A 26,494-nucleotide genomic window follows, 5' to 3' on the forward strand; every position below is an offset into this window, starting at 1 on the left:
CCTCCTTCCAGTAGCGAAACACTCTCTGTTTCCGCCTAATCTCCATAAGAATGTTCCTGGTCAGCCACGCCGGCCTCCTGCCACGCCTGCCTGACTTGCGATATTTAGGAATTGCCTGATCTTGTGCTTCTAGGAGGCATCGCTTAAAGAGTGACCAGCACTGGTGGACATCAAGGCCTTCAAGAGCATTAGTAGTAGTTTCAGTACATGGCATGACGTGAATTGGAAAGTACATGAAGCTGACAAATAATAGAGGAGAGAACTGAGCATATTTTCCAGGAAATATGGCCCATGTTCTAGACAATTAGATACAGTACTCAAGAAGTCTACTTTTGAAATAAGATAAATATTGTATTTCTCGTGTCAGTGGCTGAATGTATAGTTGACCCAGGAAATTACAATAGTGATTTAGAGAGAGTTCCAACTTTTCAATTCCCATAACACAAAATACTCAAATGACAATAAATTATTTGTAGTAGAGCTCTGATCTTCCGGTTCTCACTGGCTGTTACTGTCTACTTTTGCACTACTGATTTTGGTTATGTCTTTGTTTCAATATAGACTCCATGTTTTCTGTAGTTTCTCCATTCCATTACCATTTTCAATTCCATTGAGCCACTCAACACTTATTTAATATGTGCATCATGACAGCTTTAATTTGAGTAGTCATCTGGGTACAAATAATTTGAATTAGGAGGCTTTTTTCCTGTACATCTGTTTGGTTTCATTTTAATTAATAGTCTGATATACACAACTGTATTTTCTTTTTCCTTCAGGAGACAGTACTTTTTCCTGATGTGGCTAGGAAAAAGAAAATTGTTTTCTGGTCTCCTCAAAAAACATTGCAGTTTGCATGCATTGATAATTGAAGCTGCTTTCAGCAACCACATTCATTGGTAGTAGTTGCATTTCTGAGTTACAAAGGTTAAGAATTAAAAAGTTAATCAGCACAGCAGTATAGAAGCTGCCAAAAGCAGGGAGAAAATGTGGAAATGTATATAATAATCTAGTATATGATGGTTCATTCAAAAGAAAGAAAAGAATTGCTTGTAAGTTCAGATAAGTACCATCAGTAAGTTCAGGCAAACAACAAAAATGGCTGTGGCAGATGGTTGACAGTGTTTAGGTTTTTATTGGTATTAAGTAATCAAGAACTTGCGAAACAACAACAAAAATAGAGAAAAGTGAAAATGAAATGCATCGTCTCTTATTCATGTGTACTGCTTAATGAATCCCCTTAACAGTGAAGAATAAAGCTGTTAGATTTGTGCTGGAGGCGTGAATGGCTAACAAGGATATGCCTCTTGTAAAGTTTACACATATACAAGGCTAAATGGAAGAAGAGATTGAAAAGAAGTGAAAATTTTCGTAGGATATAGACTGTATAGAGCATAACTTCCTGAGAGCCCCAAAATTGTGCAGACTTGTAGCTTTTGGCTTCGTAACATCCTTTCCTGCGCATCACAAGGAGCAGATCTTTTGCTGTCCTGCAAAACAAAGCTGTAATATCAGAGTCCTTTGAAGACCATTTGCATGCAAGTGCTCTTCCAAGGGATGGGAACTGAACTGGTGGAGCCATTGTGAGTGTTACAGGAGTGCTGTATTGTAAAGATCCCAATGTTGTACTGTGTTTGAATAAGCAGTTTCCAAACCTGCTGTGTATAAAACAAAACCCAAAAAACAAAAAATCCTCCTCATTGCTCTTTCCCACAAGTGTCCTGGGGATGGCTGACAGTCACAGCCAGTTTTACTTTATTTTCATTTCTGGAAGTGTTGGTCCCTGTGAAGAATATAGAGCAATGCCAATAACGTTTTTGTCATGTTTGAAACTGAACAAACAGTTTGCAATAAACAAACAACCAAAACCTACAAACTATTTTCAAGCTTACATTCATATGACTGTTAATGTTGGATTTCTTTTTTTTTATTTTTGTATTTTTTTTTGTTTGCGCACAAGAGACTGATCAAAGCAACAACGCTCATTCTTAAATTCATTGCGGGCAGGGGCCCTCAGGAGTGTTCCACTTACTGTTAGTTTAGAACAATGGAGAAAATTTTGAAATATGCATGTTCTGAGAACTAAAGAAATGGTGTAATGTGCACAGGGTGAATATTCATTTTGGCATGGATTTTATTTAATATGGTATCTGTCTGAAAGGTAAGCGTCACCATGACTTTCTTAGATCCCCATGGTAAATGGTTTCCTTAAGTTTCTGGTCTAGCAGTAGCATAAACGCAATGTAAGCAGTTGGAGTTACATATTTTATTCTTATTTTTATTCTAGCATGTTCTTTAACAAGCAGAGAAGTAAGAGACTAATTTAAAAACGGTCATAAATTCCTAGATGGAATTGTAAATAAGCATTTTACTTTAATGATCCATGTGATTTCTAGGGTTTTTAAACTTGTTATGGCTGGCATATTTATTAATAAGTTTGAAAACATCAGGAGTGACACAATCACAAAGACACTGTAGAACTTCAGTATAGAGACTGGCTTATTTATAGAGATTGCTGTGTTTCACCTCTGGTATTCTTGTTTTTAAGGTATCTAAGAAAGTTGCAGACTTGATTCTTGAAAAGCAACCTGCATATGTTGAGGTAAGACTACTGTCATTTTTTAACAGTAAACCACTCAAATTTCTCCCCTAATAATACTGCTCTTGTTTCAGTTGGAATTAAGTATAGTAATTGGTTAGAAGAGATGCTAGTGCTTGGCTGGAAGTAGTTGTTCTAGCTAAACCTGGATCTCTAACGGGTGAATGAAGGGTGTTTTAACCTGGGGGCTCTTCAGGATGCTAAATGCTTCTACATATGACTATATTAAGACGGTTTTCTGAAAACATGAATTCACATGCTTGACCACTGCCTGTAATGGACTCGAAGAGGAGCTTTTCGAGCACCTGTGTTTAGGAATGGTTTCAGATTTTTATACGCAAGAGCAAACAGCAATGACCTTTTTTAAGAGAACTTAACCAGAAATCTTCTGCTGATCTCACTCAATCACGAGAGGAAAGTATCAGAATGCTGAGCTGAAAATGGAGTCTCAACATGTCAAGGACCTCTGAGAGCAAAATGAAGTGGAATTACTTTAGCTACTACCATGCCAATATTCTGCTTCTCTTCCCTCCCAGAACATAATTGGAAGAACGGCTATCATAATGATTCTCTGAAGAGATTTTTTTTTTTTTTTTCCTACCGATTTGCTTTTAATAATGACCCTATACATGTGGTCAGCTCAGCCTGCTTTTATCTGATTTATCTTTTTTTTTTTTTTTTTTTTTAATTAAATCTGATTTATCGGGAAATGACACTGAGAAAACTCTGCAGAAGGAAAACTCAGGATTGTTTTGAAAGTAGTCTGAGAATTACCCTGTGATGGATAATTCTCTGTGTGTACAGCATCTCACACAGCAGAACCTTTTTAGTGTGCTCCCCTGATGGCCCATCAGTACTTGTTTCTTGAGCTCAAAGGCAAAACACTGGGCCAATTATATTTACTGTCTCAAATAAATGCAAAATATAAGAAGTCTGCCATCACAAAGGTACATGAGAGGCCCTCAACTTGGAAAGACCCAACTAGGGCCTTGCTGAAGAGAACAAAAAAATTGGCTTAGCAGCTTTGGAGAATTAACCATTCCCAGTGCTCGCAATTTAGTGTCTTGTGCATTGGCTGCTGACCCTTCAGCTATTTTCTTCTGGTCTCAACTTGATGTCTGGGGGACTGGCATGTTTGCACACATGCTGAGCGGAGTGACTGCCCCAAGTCTTCTTTATATGTTGTAGTATTCTGGTGTTAGTCAAATAATTCAGGGCCAAGAGCCACGCACTTGTGATGATACAAAAGATTAAGAAGTCTTCCAGTCTTTCAGAATATCTGTTTGAGGTTGTTCTGCATCTTCCTGGTTATGATGGGTCATACTTTGAGTCCTGAAGAAAGCATTGTCATACAAGCCATTACTGTAATCCTATTTTGGTTAAGCAGCTGGAGAGATTGTGATACATCTTTCTTGACTGACCAGCTAAGAGATGATCTTAAACGGAACTGAATTTTAAACTTATTTTCACTTGCCATATCTTCAAAATAAATTTAATTTTCAAAGTGAAAGTCTTCCTTCTTCCCATGGATAGCACTCAATATGTTTGTAAATGATGAGGAGTATTTTAAAAACATAAATTTAAGAGTGGAGAGAATGCTCACTGCTCTGCAGTACTAACAAAACGAATATGTACATGAAAAACAGTTTTTTTTTTTTTTTTTTTTCGACGGAGTTGAGATTATGCTAGGCACTTGACAAAGTTGAAATCAAGCTAAATTCAGGTTGCTTGTGCTGAAGAGTTTTCAGCTGAAATTCAACAGGATACAATTAACGTTCATTATGAAATGACATTTATTAAATTTTTAGAATGCAGATGTTTCTAAACAAGAAAATGTGAAATGTGTGAATGATATGTGAAACGTTTTTTTGTTTGTTTTGTTTTTGTTACACTTTGGCATATTAATGCAAATTAATCTGTATTTCTGTCCCTGATTACTATGCGGGCGGGTATTCTATTAATCATATATGGACTCTTAGGCTGCATGTGGAGTATATAAATGAGGAGGCTCTCAAGGCAATGAAAACGTATTTCAAGTATCTTCCTTCAAAGGAGAATTTTATTTGAAAAGATAGCTTGCTTTAATGTTACATACCAGTGTTTAGCATATATAAAAAGATGAAGCAAGTAATATATAAAGGAACTCTAAAAAGTCATTATAACATCTCAAGATAAACCATCTAATTGCTAGTCTTCACTGGTAGGTAGCAGAACTTTAACTTGTATATTTACTTAACCTCTCGTTTCTCTGTAGGAACTTGAGCGTGTTACATCATTACAGACTGGTCTTCAATTAGCGGCTGTTATTTGTGCAAATGGAAGAAGGTACCTTGCTTAAATAATGGCAGAAATTGAAAGGGGGAAAAAGGGATTTAAGAAGACATTTGTAAACCCAGGAGGTCACTTGCTGATAATATTTCCTGTTTATGTGCTGAGTGGAATTAGCAATAGTAAATGGGCTAAAATGTACAAGTTGCTTTTTTTTTTTTTTTTCCAACTTCCACTGTCAATTGGAAGTTCTATTTAAACAGACACCTTTTGGGGTATACCATTGATCCACAGACAAGTTCTGCAGAAGGGATAACATACCTTCTAAATAGTCTGTTGGTGTGTGTCCTGAGTTTGGCTAAGATAGAGTAAATTTTCCTCCTAGAAGTTGGTATGGTGCTGTGTTTTGGATTTAGGATGAGAATAATGCTGATAACATGCCGATGTTTTAGTTATTGCAGAGCAGTGCTTAAACTAAATCAAAGACTTTTCAACTTCTCATGCTGTTCTGACAGCAAAGAGGCTGGGAGTGCACCAGAAGCTGGAAGGGGACACAGCCAGGACGTCTGGCCCAGGCTGGCCAAAGGGATGCCCCACACCCTGTGGTGCCATGCTGAACACTGAATAGGAGGTGGCTGGCCAGGGTGGGGGGATCACTGCCTGGGAATGGGATGGGCATTGGTCAGCAGGTGGTGAGCAATTGTACTGTGCATCACTTGCATTGTGCATATTGTTATTATTATTTCTCTTTCTATTCTGTCTTATTAAACTTTTTTCTCAGCCCACAAGCTTTTACTTCCCTCCCCCTAATTCTCTCCCCCATTCCGCTAGGGGAGGTGGTAGGGAGAGCGGATGACTGTGGTGCTTAGCTGCCTGGCGGCATAAACTAAAACACGGTGTCATCTCAGTTTCAGGGTTTCCCTAACAATGCTTGCAATTTTGTTTTCTAGCATGTCTGATGATGTGCATACTTGTGTTTATTTGAAGTAAGCCTTATGTTATATATTATGGAAGCATGTCCTGTTCATTGTTAACTTCTACAGACACCTGAATATAGCAAAGGAGGGATTCACACAAACTAGTTTGGGACTTCTTGCAAATCAAAGGAAACGACAGTTGCTTATTGGACTGCTGAAGTCTCTGAGAACAATAAAAACACTGGTATGTAAAGATTTTTTTCAGTCAATAGTAAAATATTTTTTCATTTCTTTGTAGTTACCACTGTTTTCTCTCTCTTTTTAGCAAAGAACTGATGTACGCTTAAGTGAGATGCTAGAGGTAAGTCCCTCCCAGACTATTGTATCTTGAAGCTATTCTATTTCTATCAGTCATCCTAATTTTGTCCTTTCCTTCCTTCATTTTATGAACAGGCTATGATGAGTCTTTGTTGTGAAATAGTATTTTTGTTCTTGTTTTAAATGTTTGAGAAATACTTCATACCAAATTAAATAGCCCCCGTGGAGGGGAACAGGGCAGTATTTTCTATCAAAGACTCAATCCTTCAGAACTTAGTTTCAGAACTTAGGCTTGAGTTAGCTGAGTGAGAGTTCTGTCTTCACTCTCCTCCCTACACCTCTGCTTATACTCCTTTTCTGGCTTTAGCTTCATATTTGGAATTAAAAAAGAAAGCAAGGTTTAGCTGATTCTTGATATACCTAGTTTGAATAAAGTACTTCTACTGGTATATTATATTACAAATTTATATGGCCTTCCTACTTAGAATTTTATTTTGAAGTGGGGGAACTTCTCTCTTTATTTAGTGGCTTGGCTTTTTAATAGTCAATTGTAGAAAATGTTGTAGCACACAGGCTATGAAGCTGAAAATTCTACTGTTAAGGCGTGTATATATACTGCCTAAAATGTAGCAGATACTGTGCAGGGCAAAAATAAGATCTTGTCTTCAGATGTTTAAATTGTGTGAAAGTCAGATTGAAGAGTTTATCAACAGCTATATTTTGATGATATTGTGTGACTATTTTGACTCGGTAGCTTGCCAATTATTTTTAGCTGAGGTTGGATAGAATGTCATTATGGTAATCCCTAGTTACTAAATGTGGAGATTGAATTTTAGTAATTTTAACCCTTAAGATTCTTTAATTCCATACGCTTTAATACACCTTGTCTCACACTTTGTTACTCTTTATCAAGCAAGAACCTATTAATTCACCTGAGGCTCCACCAATGTTATTTTCTGCTCACTAAGCTTAGATTTTTATTAGCTTTTTATTTCTGTGCTGTGTTGTATTGCACAGGAAATCAGATCTTCACTGCTGGTAGTTGTTGTCTTGAGACAGAGGTGTGGGTGTTGCATCTGCACACAGACCCTAATGTCAGATTTGTCAGGGATCTTTAAACTTTTACCTGCTAAAACTGCCCTTTCTGACTAACTGGAGTTTTAGAACTGTGTCAAGTGTCTTCTCCCAAATACTGTGTCCCAGATATTAGCAATTTTATCATCTTTACTGAGAGGAAGTTAGTAGGTTGGAATATGCGAGTTACATACATGTATATGCATACACACATACATCCACAAGTATATAAAATAAACGTCATAGCCGTACAGAGATGAACATTTAGGTAGGGTTCCAACTAAAACAGAGGTGACAGAAACAGAAAGGGGTGAGCCACATCTGGAATACATTAGTAATACGTGTTACTGAAGCAGGCTTAGCAATTTGTGATGAGGAGAGCATGGAACTTGCTACTTTACAGCCCTGGTAGACTTAATGGAGCAAGCATCAGGTTTCCAATGGAGAAAGATGCAAAGAGCTGTAATTGCAGCAATCATTTTAAGCCAGTGTATTGTTTTATTATCATCTAGTGCATAAAGCATTTTTTTTTTTTAATAGCTAAACTTGATCTACATTAGAATGTCGCTGTTAAAAACAGTTTTATTTGAGAAACTTCTTTATGGTAATGGCTAAATATAAATTGCCCATGTGTTCTTGCTCTTCAGTCAATGAATTTGAAAATTCATTAGCAGCTTTGCATTTGAGCCCTCTGAAGCACATAATATAATGAATGTAATTAGGAAAAAAAGGAAAGCTCTTGGCTACTGAAGGGGATTTTCCTTTCTTCAAGAAAAAGGAACTCATCTAATGGCCTCATATCTAATAGGATACAAAAATAATAATTATAGCCAAGACACTGTTGACGAGATCTTGGCTCTTGTATGCTCTTGTGTGTGGTTTTGGTTTGCTTTTGTCCTGGTGTCTTCATATACTTTCTGACGGATTTTTTTTCTGTCTATTGGAAATTCTTGTAAATTATATATGTTTGTGTTGTTTTTTTTTTTCCGTCCAAAAATATATATATATTTTTTTGTCCTGGGGCCTTCTCTGAACCATTTGTCTTAAATTCAGTACTAATTAGTTATCAAATGTGTCAAAATAAATAGAATGTGTTTATTCGTGCTTAATTTCAGTGTGTCTCTGTTGTCTCTTTGTTGGTTTTGTAAATTATGGCTGCAGCTGACTAGTGCCTGAACTTACCTCTTCCCCTGCTCACAAATAGATCATATTGCATTAACAAAGGTTTGAAAATTAAGTGGGAAAATGTTATTTGTTTTGTAGTAAGAGCCTTCTGCTCTGTTTTGTATGAATCTGTGAGTAAACAAACAAGTCATTTGCATAAGATAATGTAATATATGCAGTGTTTTTGGATCTTGCTAACATGTTGCCAGTTTATAACTCTAAATTGCTTGCAAATTAATTTTTGCAATAGACCCCCAATAGTTTCCTCCAACTTGATACTGTACAGATGTAAGAGGTGAAGTATTTTGTTCTTTGTCTTTATACATAAGCATGTAAACAAAAATGGGTGTTGTGGTGTTTGCTTCAAAAGTCAAATTAGTTTTCTGTTCTATTTTTATCCCAAGGAAGAGGACTATCCAGGAGCTATTCAGCTGTGCTTGGAATGCCAGAAAGCTGCCAGCACTTTCAAACACTACAGTTGTATAAGGTGAGGTGACATTGTGCTGATCTCAGCTTCCGGATAGTATTTGTAAATGGTACAAAACAGTGATGGTTAATTCTGATTATCTAGAGCAGTTTTGATTTAAATTTAAATTTCTGCTTAGAAAAGTAAAGTTGAGGCATTTATAAAACCATAAACATCCTCTCAGCAGTGTCGTGACCCCATCCTACTACTACTAAGTCTTCACAATGTTAAAGAATTGGGTGAATGTCAAGTTCAAAGTCATACCAAATAGGACAATAAAGGAGAAAAATAAGGTGATTTTTGACATTTCATCCATGAAGAAGATTATTAGATTATCTGGGTTTTCTTTCTGTGTTATTTTTAGAGTTTTAAATTTATGGGTAAAATTCTGACATTATTTGAGCTCCTACCAGAATGCTGCTTGACTTAGCAGGACCAAAATCTCTGAATATATAGACTTTGCCTCCCTCTGTCCTATAAATGCATGGTTTGTTGCAACTTCAGAGTAATTACCCATAAGGCTTGATTTCAGTTTAGGTCTCCTTTTGAGGTATGGTTGTTTAAGGATCTGAAGATGCAACTAAAAAGTGTATGAGGTTAGAAGTTCTGCCTGGAAATAAGCCTCTCTCTATTTTGAAGTATCATATTGAAAAGTTCATTTTTGTTTTCTTTTTAGTTCCATAAAACTTGTACATGGATATAAATACAGCCAAAATTAGCCTACATTACTTGATACAACTTCCCTCTTTTACCTCCCTCCAACTCCCCCCCCAAAAAAAAACAAAAACAAACAAACAAAAAAACACCAACGTTTTGAAATTTTGAATCCCTTCTATATATAGTGGTGAATGAAAAATATTCTTTATTTATTTGAATGAGAAATGGCTTCATGGTTTCCCTCAGTTGTAATTAGGTTGTCAAGATGCAGGATGACTCCTGAACAACTTCTGCTCTGCATGACTCTACATTCTATAGAGAGATGGATTCTGCAGTGTGTTTCACACCTGGGTGTCATCTGTAGTGTCTTTGTTGTTCAGGAAGCTCTCCTTAGTATATTGTTCTTTTCAAAGCTCTATGGCTTGTCTAATCTATTATGTGTATCTCCTGCATTTTTCTTTTTTTGGAGAAGAAAATTTATTCAACTTGAAAAGGCAGCTTGATTTCTTAGGCTCTTCAGAGTACTCATGTGCAAAAACATGTACTTTTGAGATTCAGGTTATTAAGTTAAATTTTGTTTTATGTACGTTATATAAAAAGTTTAATGCTGAATCACTTCAATCTTTCATTGCAGCTTTTAATTTCCACTGCATTATGTTCGCTCTAGCAAAATTTTGAACTTAAACTAACAGTTCATATTTTTGCCATTTGGAATATTTAACTGCAAAATTCATATTATTTTAAATCTGTTATCATACTGACAAGATACGTGACAAATAGTTGTGAGGATTTACTTTGTTGCACTCAAAAGGATGTACTTGCATCCAGGAAGACAGTTTCTTGAAAGAAAGAATGATGATAGAAAATCAGGACTGCTTCTTTATTCTGAGATTGTTTTTTTTGTGAGTTTATTTTTGTGTGGATTGTGAGAGTAGGACATTTTTTACAGTAAATCTCAGCCTCAGAGCATATATTTTCATTGTTGTGCACTGATTTACTTCTTGAAATCCCAAAGAATATGTATCGTATGGAATAACATCTTGCTAGCAGGGATTAGGCTAGATTTTTTGCATTTTTGTTTGGGACCACAATAGAAACAGTTAATCAAAAAGTCAGACAAGCGCTGACATTTAAAACATACTTTACCTACAGATCTTTATGAGAGTTATCACCTCTGTACCTTACCACGACGTTTTCACAGTATCACTTTCATTTGTGCACATGAAAAGAATCAGTGCATTCCTTCAGATTTTTCTTGCTAGGAGTTAGGTGTAGCTCTTATTAATCAGCAGGGGATTTAAATCTTTATATGAAGTGTGTGTATGTGTGTGTATATATATATTTTTTAATTTGCTGTGTGCATAGTCTGAAGAGACAAGCACTGCAGCTTTCCTGATCTCTTGGGTTTTAAGAGAGCTCATCCTCCTTTAACATAGTAGGCTGGACTATTTTTTTTATCTTTGTTCTCCATTATCTTCTTCCAAGGGAAGCAGATCAGTGCTTGTGTTGCATTCCATGCTTGCATTATGTGATTCATTTTTGTTTATAAATAGAAATCAAAGTCATCTGCCTTCTGCTCGTTGATTAGTTATGATGGGAGTAGACTCCCTTCAAAAACCCTTAGAAAACTGTAGTGTCAGATAATAGGACCACTCTGTCTATTGCATCTGGGTCTAAATGTTCTTTCTATTATATCACAGGAGATGTACCTTCTAAAAATATGCTAATTTAGATTTCTGTGGATAAGGATGTGAAAAATACTTTTAATACGTTTTTTAATTCAAGGCATTCATTTAATTCATGAAGTCTCAATTATGGTAGATGGGCTTTCGTAATAATCTTGTAGCCATTATGTCTAAGCATTATCTTAGTAATTGGGTACTAGAAAACAGACAATTTTAGCTGGATGCTGCATTTCTACATTTTCAGTTCAATACTTGATCAAAGTTACATTTCATAGGAAATCTTGTGATTGTATCTCCTTCTCCAAGATTGGTTGGTGTAAGTGTGGGATGTATTCTTGCAAACACTTGCATACGTCTTTGATACCTACTCATTGAACAAATAAACTGTGAATCTGTGTATTTAAAAGTCTTGCTTGAGCCCTTGCTTCATTGGGAAGACAGCGATGTCACAGAATTTGCTCTAAACAGTACAGGTAGGAAACGTTGGTGGTCTTGCCTTGGCTGTGTTGCATGTAGAGCAAAGTCTTTTGAAGTCCTCTTCCAAGAGATAGAGAGCATACACCTTCTAGAATGGCTCAGATCTTGGGAGATTTGCTGGGATTTGTGACATGAAGGCTCAAGTCCCTAATCTGCCTCCTATGGTAGCAGGTGGTTACAAACTGAGGCAAGCTCTTCATGTGTGTGAGCATGTCAGCTGCCTGGCTGAGGTAAAAAATTCATGTGTATTTTAAAGTAAATTAGAAAAGGTAAATGCTACCAAGCAGCAGCATGTTCATGACATTTATTTGAGAAGAATCCCTCTCATGTTTATGCAGTACCTGTTACTATCAAGGGATTTGTGAGTTTTTAATAGGGCTTGTATCAGTACAATTGCTTAATTTATTCAGTCTGTGCAAAGGCTGCCTGTGAAAAAAAAAAGTTTTGCTGATGTCAACAGCTTCTGCGTTTTAGACCAGTTAACTTCAACATACAAACCAAAAAGGTTTTTCTGTCTGGAGGCTCGTTACATATGGATAAACAACAAAGAATTACTGCCTACTTGATTTTAGTGTTCAATGCCAACTCTTTCTCTTAATTTTTATTTTCTGTTTAAACCTTTCTTAGGAAGATGCTCTATCCAGCTTATCTAACAGAACTAAAAAGGAGTGGTGATAAGCATATCATTTAAGTGGAGAGAACTAGATAAGGAAGCTAGAATCTGTCTTTTGATAGGTAATGTAGGCCCCTTAGGAAAAGATTCAGAGTACAGAAGTTATTTGTCTTAAATTAGGTAGGGTGATTATCCCATCAGAACTCCGTGCTTTCTATGCTGAAGAGAATATCCCCCTGATGTCTTTGTTTTCTTGACCCTCCCAAACAAAACCAAAAACATATTAGCCCCTTCTTGTGTATTTTTTTGGCTGATATTCCAAAATTCTGGAAGCTAATTGTTAGAGAGCAGCAGTTGTGCCTTTCTTTGTCCAAAATATGGTAGCTTTTTTTGTTAATCGTTCTATACCAAGTACAGCTCAGACAAGTGAACTGACGGTCTTAAAAAGATTTTCCGAGAGTTATGTAAGCTTAAGTTCTGACTTTTCTTTAAAAATTTAAATGTTTTTCCCACAGTGTTTCTTCAAGGGTTTCCTGAGCAATGGGTAAAAGGTTCTGTACCACAGTTTGCAAAGACTTGACTGCCCTTTACCTTTTTGTTTCTGTATTGCTGTAGCCCAGAGTGCTGAATCAAAATGTTAGAACACAAGTTTCTGCGGGGTTGGGAATACCTTTGAATATGTGGGTAAATCCCAGCAGGATGAGGTCTTGTCTGGGCTCTCTTAACACTGTTGCATTATAAAGCTGGAATAATATGCTTCTGTAACAGATACTTTAATTTGAAGTGTTAAGAAGACAACACTGTCAATATGATCAGTAGTTTGATTTTAAACTTTTTTTCTTTCATTTATAGTGAGTTAAATTCAAAACTGCAAGATACTTTGGAGCAAATAGAGGTAAGAATGATTATATTTGTTCAGTGTATATTAGTTGTTAACCTCTAGATACTAGAGCTTTCTAAAATGCACTGCTATTAGCAATTACTGAATGTGTATGTTTCTTTCAAGTATAATCTTTGGAATACTGTAGCCTGTGCTATTCGTGTAGCCTCTTGTGCTGAAATCTACTTAAATGCTTTAAAATATGGTATCAAGTCTATCATACCAGCTTGCTAATTGTGCCAACTCAAGTGGTAAAGCAATCAATAAAATAGATAAGTCATACTAGAAGTGCTGGAGCAAAGGTACGTTCCCTGTGTGATGAATATGCAGAGTGGTTTTCAGTCCATCAGCTGCTGTGAATTCTTTAACTTGTCCTAAATAGTTGTGAAAAACAACCAGGAGCAGCATGCCAGTAGGTTTGGATAAAATACACGAGAGATGACAGTTTCACTGGAAATTTTAGAGGTCAGCAAACTGGAAACTTCTGGGTATGGACAATGCTAAGGCATAGCAAGTAAGACTTGAATAGCCAGGAAAGATACAACTAACATCACTTTAAGTTGGTAGATAGCATCACAAAAGCAAATAAATATGAAATGGTAGGTTTCTTGCTGGAAATTGATGGCAAAAAAAAGGGGGGGTTGTGAACAATAGGAACAAAAGGAATTCTTTTTACTCCATTAGTAAGTGATTTTGAGCAAGCTTTTGTCAGAAGTCGAACAGTGTAGGTATATATAATGTATATGTAGTGCATGTAATCTCTATGTATGTAATGCATATCAGGAGATGCATCTCATGCATATCAATGCATATCAAATGCAACAGTTCTCTACACCTCTCTCTGACCATTTGCACTTTGGAAAGTCAGATAAGAACATGTATTATTGTACCTTGTTATTTAATTCCCTGTACAATTAGAACTTTGTTACCTTTTCATTTGTGCATTTTGTAAATTTACTTTTTTTGCAAAGCTTTTCTTTGATGTTTTACTCTTTCCCTGCTATATGCATCTCTGTAGAGTATGTCTGGTTCCGAAGAGCTAACGAGATAACTGTTTTCATCTCACTCTCACTTAGTCCAGTCATTAAACTAATCTTTATTTAAGATCACTCAATTTTCATTCCTGTTATGTTCAGAGGATACCATTTATTCCTTGTGAGCAAACACTGAAATTGCTTTAAAAGGAGACATGTATCTTTACTTCCTCCCAGTAACACCTTTGCAGAGCAAATCCAGCAAAGTTTGGAAAGATGTGACATGTTGGTTGGTGTAAGTGATACATAGCTAGATAAAGAATCGTATTCAAGTTTCCTATGTATTTATTTATTTATTTATTTATTTTATTTAAATCATATTCCACTAATTACTACTTCAATAATGACTTTTCTCGATAGTCAAATGCCTCTGTTCATCTCCATTCTTTTTTTTTTTTTCTTTTTTCTTCCTTAATAGTATGAAAGTAAAGACAATGTTACAAAAAATACAAGGTGGCTATACTGGAAAATCTAACTGAAAAATTAATGTACTGTGTGTTTGTGTTCTGTTCACGGTCAATTTGATATTCCTGGTTCTCTGTCTGTAAAGCTGTTATGCATGAAATATGAAAAGTAGTTTTTTTTTTTCCTAATACTAGTACGTGGTTGAAATTTCATATTGAGGAATTCCACTGAGGAATATCTGACTGTTTAGATTGCTTGTACTTTTACCATCTTGAGGAACAAAATGCAGAGTTTTTGATTTTACTCTATCCTCCTTTTTTGTGCTTAAGGAAAATACTGATTTTTTTTCTTTTTTTTTTTTTTTTTCAAAAAACAAAACAAACCAAAAACACCATTAAAACAAAAGCAACACAAATCTTTGGGATCAAAATCTATAAAAATCTATCTATAAATAATCTATAAATATTTTGTGGCTAATGAAATATTTCATGTAAACTTTCCAGTGGAATGAGTAAAAGTATACAGGGACTAAACAATCCTTTTATTTTGATTTGCAAGGGTAAGGTTGGATTGCTCTTAATTAATAAGAATTGAAGTGGCTAGTAAGGAGAGAAACTATCTTTTAGCTGCATAAATTATTGATTTGTGCCCTTGTTTCTTGCATTGTTGATTGAAAATAATTAGAGGCTGTGTATCTCAGAACATACTAGAGTCTAAATGAAAATTGTGTTCAGTTTCACAGTCAAAATCTTGGAAAGCTTATTAGTTAGTTATTAAGTATATGATCCTGTTAAATCTTTTCATTCAGTGCACATAAAAAATGGGCTTCATTTACTGTCAAGCTGTTCAGTATGTTTGTCCAGACATTGCTCTGATGACAGAACTAGTAACTGCATGTTGATGTGTGTTAGTGCTTTCTTCTCTAATTCTGGTCATTGTGCCAGTACAGTGCTTCATAAGTGACTTATTTCACAATGAACTTTTAGGTCAGAAAACGGGAATTTCATTTAATAGATGGCAGTTATAGGCTTAAGAAGTCTGAATTGCTTGAGCTGAAACACCTATGGAGCCCTTTCATTTTTTCACCAGATCTGTGTTTCTCTTATGAGTGGGAGTAGACCAAATTTGAAATCCAAGCTCTCTGATATTGGGGTGCTAGGCCTTCACAAAGTAAACATCACTTTGAATTCAACTTTAGCGGCGTAAAGTACTTTTTGCTGTACTTGTTTTTGGAGATGGTGAAGCCAGCTGTCTGACAGAAATTTTGGACTGAAGTGCTGCATGTGGCAAGATACACCACCTGAAATAGTCCAGTGTTGTCTGCATACAAGCATAATTATCAGCATTCTTTAAATACATTTATTTTCCTTTTCTGTTATTGTTAAAACAAACCAAGTATATTGCTTATATTAAATGTTTAACACATTTTTGTGCCTTCATTTATACAGGAGCAATTGGATGTAGCGCTCTCCAAGATATGCAAGAACTTCGATATAAGTCATTACACAAAGGTTCAGCAAGCTTACAGGCTGCTTGGAAAAACACAGGTTAGTATTTGTGTGCTGAGTAAATCGTGTAGAACAGTGGAGTAACAATGTGAAGCTTTGTGTACTGGGGAGGAAATTGATTATCCTAATGCTGATGAATCTCACTTACAAAGGCTCTGTTATTTTAACACTAAGTGCTAAATGTAAGCCATGTAATGCCATAACACGTAGGTTTTGGGACATGATATAACTAATAATTCCATATTTCACCTCCTTATGTAATGTTTTATGCATTATAAATTATACCTTGAAATGTGAGTGCTGTTTTTTTTTTTTGGTAGCTATGTCCATGTTAGTGAGCTGTGCACAACCAGCACCGTATATATATCCATTCCCATTTTATAGTACTTGAATGTGACAGGAATGAAGATGTGAGAAGATTTTTTTTGGCAGCAAAAAGTGACACAAGGCATGACAAAAAGGAGAGGAGATAGTCCTGCAGGCAGTTCTCATCAGTGATCTGTTTTCATAACATAGGGATGCTGAACATGACAGTGCCAGTGTAGCAATAATATTCTGGTTTAGAAAAGAGATTCCTCCAGAAGGCTTTAGCTTCTAGCAGTCATATCAGAGTGCCTGTCTCCTGCTGAATACAGGATGAGAACTCCATTCTATAATATTTTTTTTGTTTTTAAATGTTGATTCCCAGTATTCAGGAGCAAGACTGACATTAGGATGCCTTTTTTGGTTTTGTTCTTAAATTTTTGTTTGTTCTTTATTTCTTTCTTTCTAATTAGAACCTTTATAGCAAAGTTGAGTTATTTTTCCGTGGTTTGACTGTTAAAACAGTATAGCTTTGCAATAGAACAGAAATTGATTTCTTTTCTGATGCATTGACATTGTACAGAATTGATGGAGTACCTAATGATTGCAACTTAACATTAGGGAAGAATATTAGTTGTTAGACTTTTCCTTTGTTGTTTCTTTGTATTCAATTTCTTTATTTATAGAATGAGAAAATTTAAAGGCAGGCATAATATGTTCACAATAGGTTGAGAAAGGCAGATTTTTGTTGGAAAGGAATGAAGTTTCTGAACATTATTATTTTGCTGCACAATTTTGCTTTATTTGCTTTCATGGTAGAGTAACTTGTTTTCTACTTTATTTTATTATTGTTGAAGTATGCGTTTTGAAATTATCCTGAAAACAATTTAGTTGCATCATTGAAATCCCTCCCATTTTGGACCCTCTTCATTAAACAAAATGGCATGAAGCTTCAGTGTCTTCAGTACTTTTCATGTTTTCAATTGCCTTTTATTTTTTTGACTAATTCAAGTTAGGACTAGCTGCAAAAGATTGGTTATTTGTGACTGGATAGAGGGAGTGTTGCTTATTCATTTCCTACAGTGCTAATGAAGTTCTCAGCTCTGGTCATTACCTAAGAATGTCAGAAAGCAAGTAGCAAAACAATGTTTTCAAATCCACAGGATCTGATAATTTTCCTCCTGGTACATGAAATGATTTTTCATCAGTTATACCATATATACTGATTCTTACTGTTTCAAGACAAGGTAATAAAATTCGGTGTCTGAGGTGGACTAATGTTATACAGTTACTTAACAAATGATAAATGAGATAATTCATGGTACAGACTTTAAAGTCCCTTCCAGCCAAAGCCATTCTATGATTCTTTTTTTATGGAAAAAATATTTGTTGTTGTTTTTTCTTCTTAAATAAACTTCACATTTTGCTTTTATTGCAAAAAAAAATAATTAAATTACGGTTTAGTAAGGAGAAATTTATTGGTATGATGTGCAGGCTTTCTGCAACACTTGTTGCTTGTTTCTTACATTATTTTGTGCAAGGAAGAACTCAGTGCACCAAGAGGATGTATTCAAGACTCTAACTGTCATTTTAGTTTTATTAATTGCAAAGGCATTATTTTTCTTTTCAGTTGGAAGTGTTTCCAGTAGGGAAAAATAGTACTGATCTCAACCCATTGCTTTTAGGCGTATCTGTCAATGACTGGGAAAGTGAATGAATGAATAAATTACAGAATTAAATGTATTATATAAAATTAGTATTTGGTAGTGATAACATCAGAAAACTAGTGAGTTATACAGGGAGGATGGACGGGGAAACTTCTTCCTGGTAATACATGAACTCTTGTACATTACAATGTAGTATATAATATATAGTATATTTTGAGGTAAGTCCTATATTAGATGTTTTTAAAACAGATATTGAAGCTCATGCTTACAATATCCAGTGTTCAGTACTGGTAAAGGCTGAAGTTTGAAATCTCTGCCATATGACAAATTGAATTTTACTGTTTGATTTTTTGCTTTTCCTTTTCTTTCAGACAGCAATGGACCAATTACATATGCACTTCACTCAAGCCATTCACAACACTGTGTTTCAAGTAGTTCTTGGATATGTGGAGCTGTGTGCAGGAAACACAGACACCAAGTTTCAGAAGTTACAGTACAAAGACCTCTGTACGGTATGTGATTCTTGCATAAATGTATACTTTTTAATCTGAATTTTTCCTCTGTTGTAGGTGTCTTTTAAGTAAGGAAGTACTCAGATATTAAAGTAACCCTGCAGCTACAGTAGTTTCTTAATACATCTCATAGGCTAATTGAGAGATTCGTTGTTTTCAGCTTAATACTGATTTTGATGGAATTATATCTTAGCACTTCATTGTAAGCATACATATCATCTAAAATTTAAAGAAATAAATCATGGGATACAAATAGGAGTCCAACACTTCAAAACTTTGTCTTCTTCGCATCAAGTGAGGCAAAGGTGACTTATCGTTCCCACTCAGATGAGCAATTTTATACTCTTCTCTTTACCCAGCAAGAGCCCTTCTCAAATTAATCACTTTACCTGACATCTTGTCTTAGAAATTTCTACTGCATACTTACCACTTTGATCATCATTTGATCATCAGCCAGGATGGCTTCTATATATTACTGAAGTCCGAATATATTATTGAACATTGGTGCCTGCATGTCTCAGGGGTGGTTGTACCCATCTTTCCTAGTCAGATGTGCTGATTGTACAGCTTCACTTCTGTATTTACTCTGCCATTCTGTAAATAAAAGAGGTATGGTAAATCCCTTTGGATTGGTCAATTCCAAAAAAAGACACTAAGAAATAAACTTTGTGTTTTTAGACAGTGCTAGATCAGCTGACTGAGATCAGGCGTTTGTCAGCTCTCAGGTACTTTGATATGCATCCAGCAGCAGAACTATTTGAATGTGGAGGGTTTTCTATGTTTTATTTTGCCTTTGCAAAAGATGAACATGATTGGTAACAGTTTCACAATATTATTTTGTTTTTCTATAGCATATTACATCAGACAGCTACATTCCATGCCTTGCTGATCTCTGTAAAGCCCTCTGGGAAGTCATGCTCAGCTATTACCGAACAATGCAGTGGCATGAGAATCATGATCAAGATGAGACAGCAACTGTATCTTCTGGTAAATTATTTTCAAAACAAAACTTCTGTTATTTGGAAATAGCTTTTCTGTTGCTCAAGTCATTAATTCGTACTTAGGTACCTATGTAATCTTGGCTTGCTGCCTTCAGCATTGTTACTTATGGTGTGCAATAAGGACTTTAATACCATTTTTTTTGTAGCTTTCAGTAATCTTTTTTTTTTGTGTGTGTTAATGAATACATGTATTTGCCATTACTACAGTCATAAACAGTTTTATTTTAAACAGTATTTGTTGCTTAATAAGAAGTCAGCTGTGGCAGATGAGTAAAAAATCTGAGGAGATGAGCAGTGTACCCTTTAACATGGGAGTGATGTGAAATTTCTGATTTTTTCATCAATATTGAAATTTTTATTGCTTATTAAACATAGTGGATTGGGATACTGGAGTGTGTATTAGGAAACACAACATAAACAGTAGGGAATAAATCTGTCACAGGTAACTGTCATGATTTTCAGGAAATCCAGTTTTTTGAGTGTTGCATGTCATCTACATGTTGAGATATGGTAACAATTTCCTTGACACACTTACAGGAAAAGGCAAACACTTTGTAGTATTATTCTGTTTTGTGTTACTGTTGCTCCGGTTTATGTTCTTAGGGCAGAAACACATAACTTTTATGTGTCCTCTCTGTCCTCTGGGTACATTTTGATGGACATACTTTATATTAATATAAAATGTCTAAGGACAGACTTTAATGTATTTCTCCACTAATCCAAGATGCTTCTGTTTGGCAGAGGGCATACTGTGAAATTTACAATATTGAGATTTATGCAAAACTCCAATTTATTTGAATCAGGATTATTCATTTCTTACTGATCTGCACATAGAAAAATACTTCTGTCAAAGAGCAAGGAGTGTAGAATTGCTGCTGCAATTATTCTTCCTTGCCTGATTTGCTTAAAACTTGTATCTTTTACATTAGACTGTCAGGAAAAAAGGGAAAAAAATGGAAATAGAAGTTAAGAAAAGGTGTTGGAAGACTGTGCTTCCAAGAATTCATTTGAAATTTAGCATTTCTTTAAAGAAACACAGATTGTAAGTCTTAAAAAGAATGAAATTTACACTAATTGATATTGTCTTCCTACTTTAAATTTAGAGATAAAATATTGCAGGTATTTTATTCAGTCCTTGTTTTATGTGGAATCTGATATGAATTTATTGAAACTGTTATTTTTGATGAAAGTTTTCTAAGTATTTCGGAGTTAAGATTCAGAATTGCAATGCAGAAGAGATGCAGAAATATTCAGTCTGTTTCTCATTCTTAATAATGCATCTTTCTGAAACTATTTTAAATGCATACATCTCTTGTTTTGATTTTATTGTAGTCTTTGAAGTGTAAAATAAGGCACGTATCATAAAGAGTTTATTACATGGAAAAATTATTGCAGTAGACTACTTGCTCAGCTCCATGTGTAATTTTAAAAATAGTTCCCCATAGTGTAGTTGCTTTTGATACTCCTGAAGAAAGGAAATTGTTTGCACCGGCAAACAATTTGAAGGAAACACTAAGCATAATAAAGTGGTATATTTGATCGTATGAGTCATTTTAAATGTTTTGCTTCTAAAACATGTGGTGGAGTGTTTTTGTATGGTTACTACAAATTCACCAAATTTTCTGTCGCTTAGTTTTTAAGTTGCTGGAGACTTTGTGGCTTAATTGTAATGTGCTATCCAACTAGAATTTATTTAAGCTTCTGAATTACTTTTTCAAAAACCTCAGCAATGATTAAATACACAACAGGGAGTTTGACAAGTACAATTTAATTTCAGAGGAAATATAAATATCTACCAATGTCTGCTTTCTTTCTAAAAGCTGTTGCTCATCGTTTAGTGATTATTAAACCTGTACATGGTCTCATTCGATATTTATTAATTTAATAATTATGATACACTCTCAAGTCAAAGAGTAAAGTTCCTATAGAAGGTCATGGCATGTCAGAAGGAACCATGGACACAGAAGAATCATAGCATGGCTCAGGTCAGAAGGGACCTTAAAGATCACCCAGTTCCACCTCCCCTGCCATAGGCAGGCAGACCACCCACAAGATCAGGTTGCTCAGGGCCTCATCTAACCTGGTCTTTAACTTGCTCCAGGAATGGAGCATCTGCAGCTTCTCTGGGCAACCTCTTCCACTGCCTCATCACCCTCACAGTAAATAATTTCTTCCTTGTATCCAAAATGCCCTGAAAGTGAGTTTAGAATTTGCATTTCCTTAACTTACAGTGTGACCTGTTCCGTAGGGGATTATTTTTTTTTGAAGTTTAATGGAATAAATGGATGATTATCTCTACATATAAATTAAATCATAAACAAAATTATTTAAAGCATGAGATGTATTTTAGTACATCTTGTCATACAGGAAATGCTAACGCACACAATATAAATATATAGTTCTATGAATCCTGAATAACAACACTTTCCAACACTATATTAAAGAAGTTAGGTAAGGCAGAATTAATTGTTGATATGTAGGATTTGTTTAATCATAACTGAAGATAGTTAACAACTGAAAGTATAAACTTTATAGCATGAAATTACCTCTATATCGTATTTAGTAAATTGCTACTTATGTTTGAATTTCTTTTTATAAAAAAGTTCCTGTTCATATAGTAAACAGCACATTGACACAATTTCTTGGTTTTCACTCCTGCTTGCTGGAAAAATTTTCATTGCACTGTTGGTCATGGTTAAAGTACATGCTGTGTTTGTAGTACAGTATCAGAGAGAAAAATAGATTGAAAGGACATCAGCAGATCATTTTGTCTTCATTCAAAGTGGAGTAAACTTCAAAGTTGCATTGCTTTTTTCCACACTGTTGGGCTGGGTCTTCACATTTCATGAAATTTATTGTTACGGAGGTGTAATTCATGTGCATTCCTGAGGCAATAATTTGACAGAAGTGTTGTAAGAGAGCAAGAAAATGATCACTATAGCATTTAAAACTCCTGATTTCACAGGTATAAACCTGGAGGTGAAAATTGGTAGCAAATTTAATAGCTATAAAAGATCAACAGAAATGCAAGAAGAAACTGATGTAGGATGTATATTTAATTTCAACTGTTTTAAATTTCAAAGCATTCCATTTATAATACTGCATAAATTCAGTGCAAGTCCCACTTGGTATTTAAAGAATAAATCTAGATGACAGTGATTTGATTGTCTTTTTTTTTTTTCTTCTGCCTAGCAAAAATTAAACAAGAACCTTTTGTTATAACTGAAGGCTATCTTTACTAATTTTAAAGAGATGCTGAGAAACCTGAAAAATTACTATATTCAAATCAGACATCTAGAAGAAGAACTCCTGCAAGCCTCAGATTCTTCTTTTTACTTGAAATAATGAATATTAAATTATTCTGCCACCTGTTCCAAATTCCTCAAAGCAAAAAGTGGAAATGCTTGCAGACCAAGGAAGTTATCCTAAATTCAAGTATTAGCATGCATGAAATTAACTGCAGCACAGTTCATTAAAAGACTGGAAACAGCACCTCTTACCATAACTGGCCATAACACAGGTGCACCAGGAGAGGAGGTTGCCGGAGATAATATTGCATGAATTGTTGCTGAACAATAGTATCTGTATGACTTTCTCTCCATCCATTCCCTTGTAAATGGCAGTTCAGTGAAGACAAGGACTACAGTCTTTGTCTTGAGAACAGGTCAAAGATTTGGGTTGTTTTAGGCTTGGCTTCACTCTGCAGAAGTTGAAGAAACTCCTGTAGCATGATAGCATGCTCTAAGATAGCTCTTTCTGTTTCCTCATAAGAATTGGAAAGGATAAATCTGCTTAGTGTTTCTCTAGTTGTGTTATTCTTTCTGCTTATATATTTGATCTTCCATGATAAATCAGTCTTGGAAAATACATTTGTCAGAATTATTGCCTTCAGGAGAGCATCACAGGTGTTTTTTTTGTTTTTGTTTTTACCATGGGGAGAATATGTATGTATAGTCTCAAAAAGACAAGAGCATTCCTGTGCTAGTCACGGACTGTGAAGCAAATTATGTGACATTGCCATCACAGAATACAAGTGTAACCACAACTGTATGATCAAAAATTGCATGTCAAGTGTTACTTTCTCCTTTTTAAAATATCAGTTAAAATATAACCTCTGTGGAGACAGAGAGGACCGTGCATGGGAGAAGTTTATCTGCATTACAATGCTTTTCTGGAAGGTGATCCAGTGCTGTAGAAATGAAGTTTTTAGAATTAAAGAATGAAAGACATCTCACTAGATGATTATCAGATTATTTCATACATAAGCATAGGTTAGTATGAGAGTTTTTTTTTTTTTTAAAAAAAAAAGCACACTATACTGTTTGCATAGTTCATGTAAAAAGTTTAATTAGTTTCCCTCAGAATTGCAGCCAGAATTTACTGAGGGAAAAAGTTAAAGGTCATGCTCCTGAAACGCATAATTTTATGGTTCTTGTCTACAAAGCTAGAATATCTAAGAACTTTATCTTTTGCATTTGAAGTATCAGTTACTCTCTCATCTTATTTTGATTTTATTGAATGGGTATCTTCCTTACATAATGGTAATCAGGAGCTCTTCAGTCTGTACTAGCACGTAGTATTTGTAAGTGCTCTATTTATTTCTTTTTGAAAGTTGAGAGCAATGGAGCTCTCCTGGAGTTTGCATGGTGGGTGATATAGTAATGGCTAAGGCAGAAGTTTCGTCATGGGTCAAAAACTAGGATATATTTTGAGGCTTTTGGAAATATCTGTAATACCTTGCACCTTCAGTTTCAGATGGCAGCAATGTGATTGGAACTGAGGAGAACAGTTTCGACCGCAGCTATGTAAAAAAGAAATTGGAACATGGGCTTTCACGAATATGGCAGGTACGTTTTTCAGTGGTATAAACATTTAAAAAATTAGTTATATTTATACTGATCTTTTTTTTTTTTTTCCCTCTCTCTGAGGATTGCTGTAAGTGACCTGCTTTGAGCTGCGTGTATCAAAACCATGGAAATGAAATTTCCATGACTCAGTAACTACTTTGGTCACTTTGCTTAGAAACTCAGCCAAGATACCAAAGCACAGTAACACAACTCTCAGCCTGATCCCACTTATCCCAGCCTGTCTGCTGCTCCATAGCACAATCTTGTGCTCCAAAGCACAATCTTGTGCTTTTATTCTATTGGAACAGTCATAATACTGCTTTACGTTTCCCTGCCTCTTGAAATGAGTTTAAATTGGGCCTAGCTGATGATGACAAGGAGTGCTGCAAACCATTTAATAAACGTGGGCAGAGTGGAATACACCCTCAGTTCCGTGGGCATAGGTTACAAGGAGCTTATGGACCCCTTCTCCAACATGTTCTGTGGTGTCTCTGAACTACTTACAGTTTGGAATAGCTTGTGGGAGGTATGGAAATGGAAGAATGAAGAAAAAATGGGATAAACAGAAAATCGAAACTGGAAGTACTGAAATTCAGAGCTGAATAATGATTTTTCTGTATCCTTTCTGGTGTAAGTAGAGCTATAGAGATCCTGAAATCTTGTAAATCTTCCTGGTTTCATAATATTCCTAGACTGATTGCTGAATCAGTTTATGTAGCAAGACCCCAAAACATATGATGAAAAAGCTGTAAACTTCTTACATACTAGAATTGTAATCCAACACTCTCTTTTTGCAGGGACTATAAAATGTCTCGGATTGACTTTGTGTTATAAACTATTAAATAAACTGATCATGTTATTATTTAAGAAAGTCAACATCAAGTCATTAACGTTACAGACAATGGAGTTGTACACTAGACCTCAGAAAGAAGCTATAAGTGGAAACAAACTGAGAAGTGCTAATGAACCTGGCACCTGAGCATTTATCTTAATGTCTTTAGTGTATTTAGCATACAAAACCTCATATTTTGCATATAAATTTTCTGAGGGTTCATTAAATAATTCTGAAATGTTTGTTTTTGTAGGATGTTCAACTGAAAGTGAAAACGTATCTTCTGGGAACGGATCTGTCAAACTTCAAATATGATGACTTCATATTTGTACTTGATGTAATCAGCAGGTATACTGATGTGGTTATAGGGCCAGTTACTACATCCAGACCAACTTGAACTCTGATAAGACAGCATGGTAAACTAAGGCCGATACGCCAGCCTAATTCGTATAGAGAGAAGAGCACTTCCTCTTCATGTGGGAGCCTGAGTGCTAGTCTCTCTCTTTTTCTGCCTGCACCAAGGATATATTTGGGATGAAGCATGAATTGCTTCGCTGCTCAAGTAATGCTTAAGTGCAATATGACTGTAGTGTTGGCCAGCTTTAAGATTCCAGGAGTGTAGATCTGACAATTTTGATTTTTTTTAAAGCTTTTAAAGGGCTTCTCAATCAAGAGCCGCAAAATGTACAGTCTAGCAGTACTGCACTATTACTGGATCCTTCTGGTCTGGTCATAAAAGGATGGGTTCAGGCTGTGAGCTGTCCAGCTTACCTTGTGTAATGGGATCACAAGCAGACATTTTCTTTTGCTTATGGCTCTTTCTCACTGTGTATATGGGATATCGTGATAGGATTTGGAGGGAAATGAGACATGGAGTTTTGTGGAATTAGTGAAGCAACTTAAGTGATCTGTTGTTATAGAATTGAGTGTACTCTTGCGGTAATGAGTGAGTCTCATAATTCAGATTGGAACAGCAGTATGAATAAATAAAATATTTCTAAACTTTCTTTTATTATTTCAGGCTGATGCAAGTTGGAGAAGAATTTTGTGGCAGTAAGTCTGAAGTTTTGCAAGAATCTATCAGAAAACAAAGTGTTAACTATTTCAAAACATACCACAGGTGAGAGTACAATATGTGCAATAGATGAGAATAATGACATTTATTTTGTTGTATTTAGTTGTTAAAGTTTTCAATAGGAATTCCACTGAATAATGTTCCTGCATGGAGGTTGACGGATTGCATTCATAGTGGAATATATGTTGCCATGAG

The 26,494-nt window shown here is 35.3% G+C and overlaps 1 protein-coding gene across 1 annotated transcript in view; it reads left to right on the forward strand.

The window, feature by feature from the left end:
- VPS50 (VPS50 subunit of EARP/GARPII complex) overlaps nucleotides 1–26,494 on the forward strand; it is a 77,255-nt gene that overhangs the window by 13,704 nt on the left and 37,057 nt on the right. Inside the window, exons 5-16 of the mRNA XM_068673962.1 lie at nucleotides 2,546–2,599; nucleotides 4,851–4,921; nucleotides 5,908–6,025; nucleotides 6,107–6,142; nucleotides 8,742–8,824; nucleotides 13,088–13,130; nucleotides 16,003–16,101; nucleotides 18,404–18,544; nucleotides 19,396–19,531; nucleotides 24,295–24,392; nucleotides 25,478–25,572; nucleotides 26,246–26,344. Coding sequence (XP_068530063.1) covers nucleotides 2,546–2,599; nucleotides 4,851–4,921; nucleotides 5,908–6,025; nucleotides 6,107–6,142; nucleotides 8,742–8,824; nucleotides 13,088–13,130; nucleotides 16,003–16,101; nucleotides 18,404–18,544; nucleotides 19,396–19,531; nucleotides 24,295–24,392; nucleotides 25,478–25,572; nucleotides 26,246–26,344 — 1,073 coding nt within the window. The remainder of the gene's footprint in view (nucleotides 1–2,545; nucleotides 2,600–4,850; nucleotides 4,922–5,907; nucleotides 6,026–6,106; nucleotides 6,143–8,741; nucleotides 8,825–13,087; nucleotides 13,131–16,002; nucleotides 16,102–18,403; nucleotides 18,545–19,395; nucleotides 19,532–24,294; nucleotides 24,393–25,477; nucleotides 25,573–26,245; nucleotides 26,345–26,494) is intronic.

Source organism: Anas acuta, chromosome 2, assembly GCF_963932015.1.
Source record: "Anas acuta chromosome 2, bAnaAcu1.1, whole genome shotgun sequence".
NCBI lineage: Eukaryota > Metazoa > Chordata > Aves > Anseriformes > Anatidae > Anas > Anas acuta.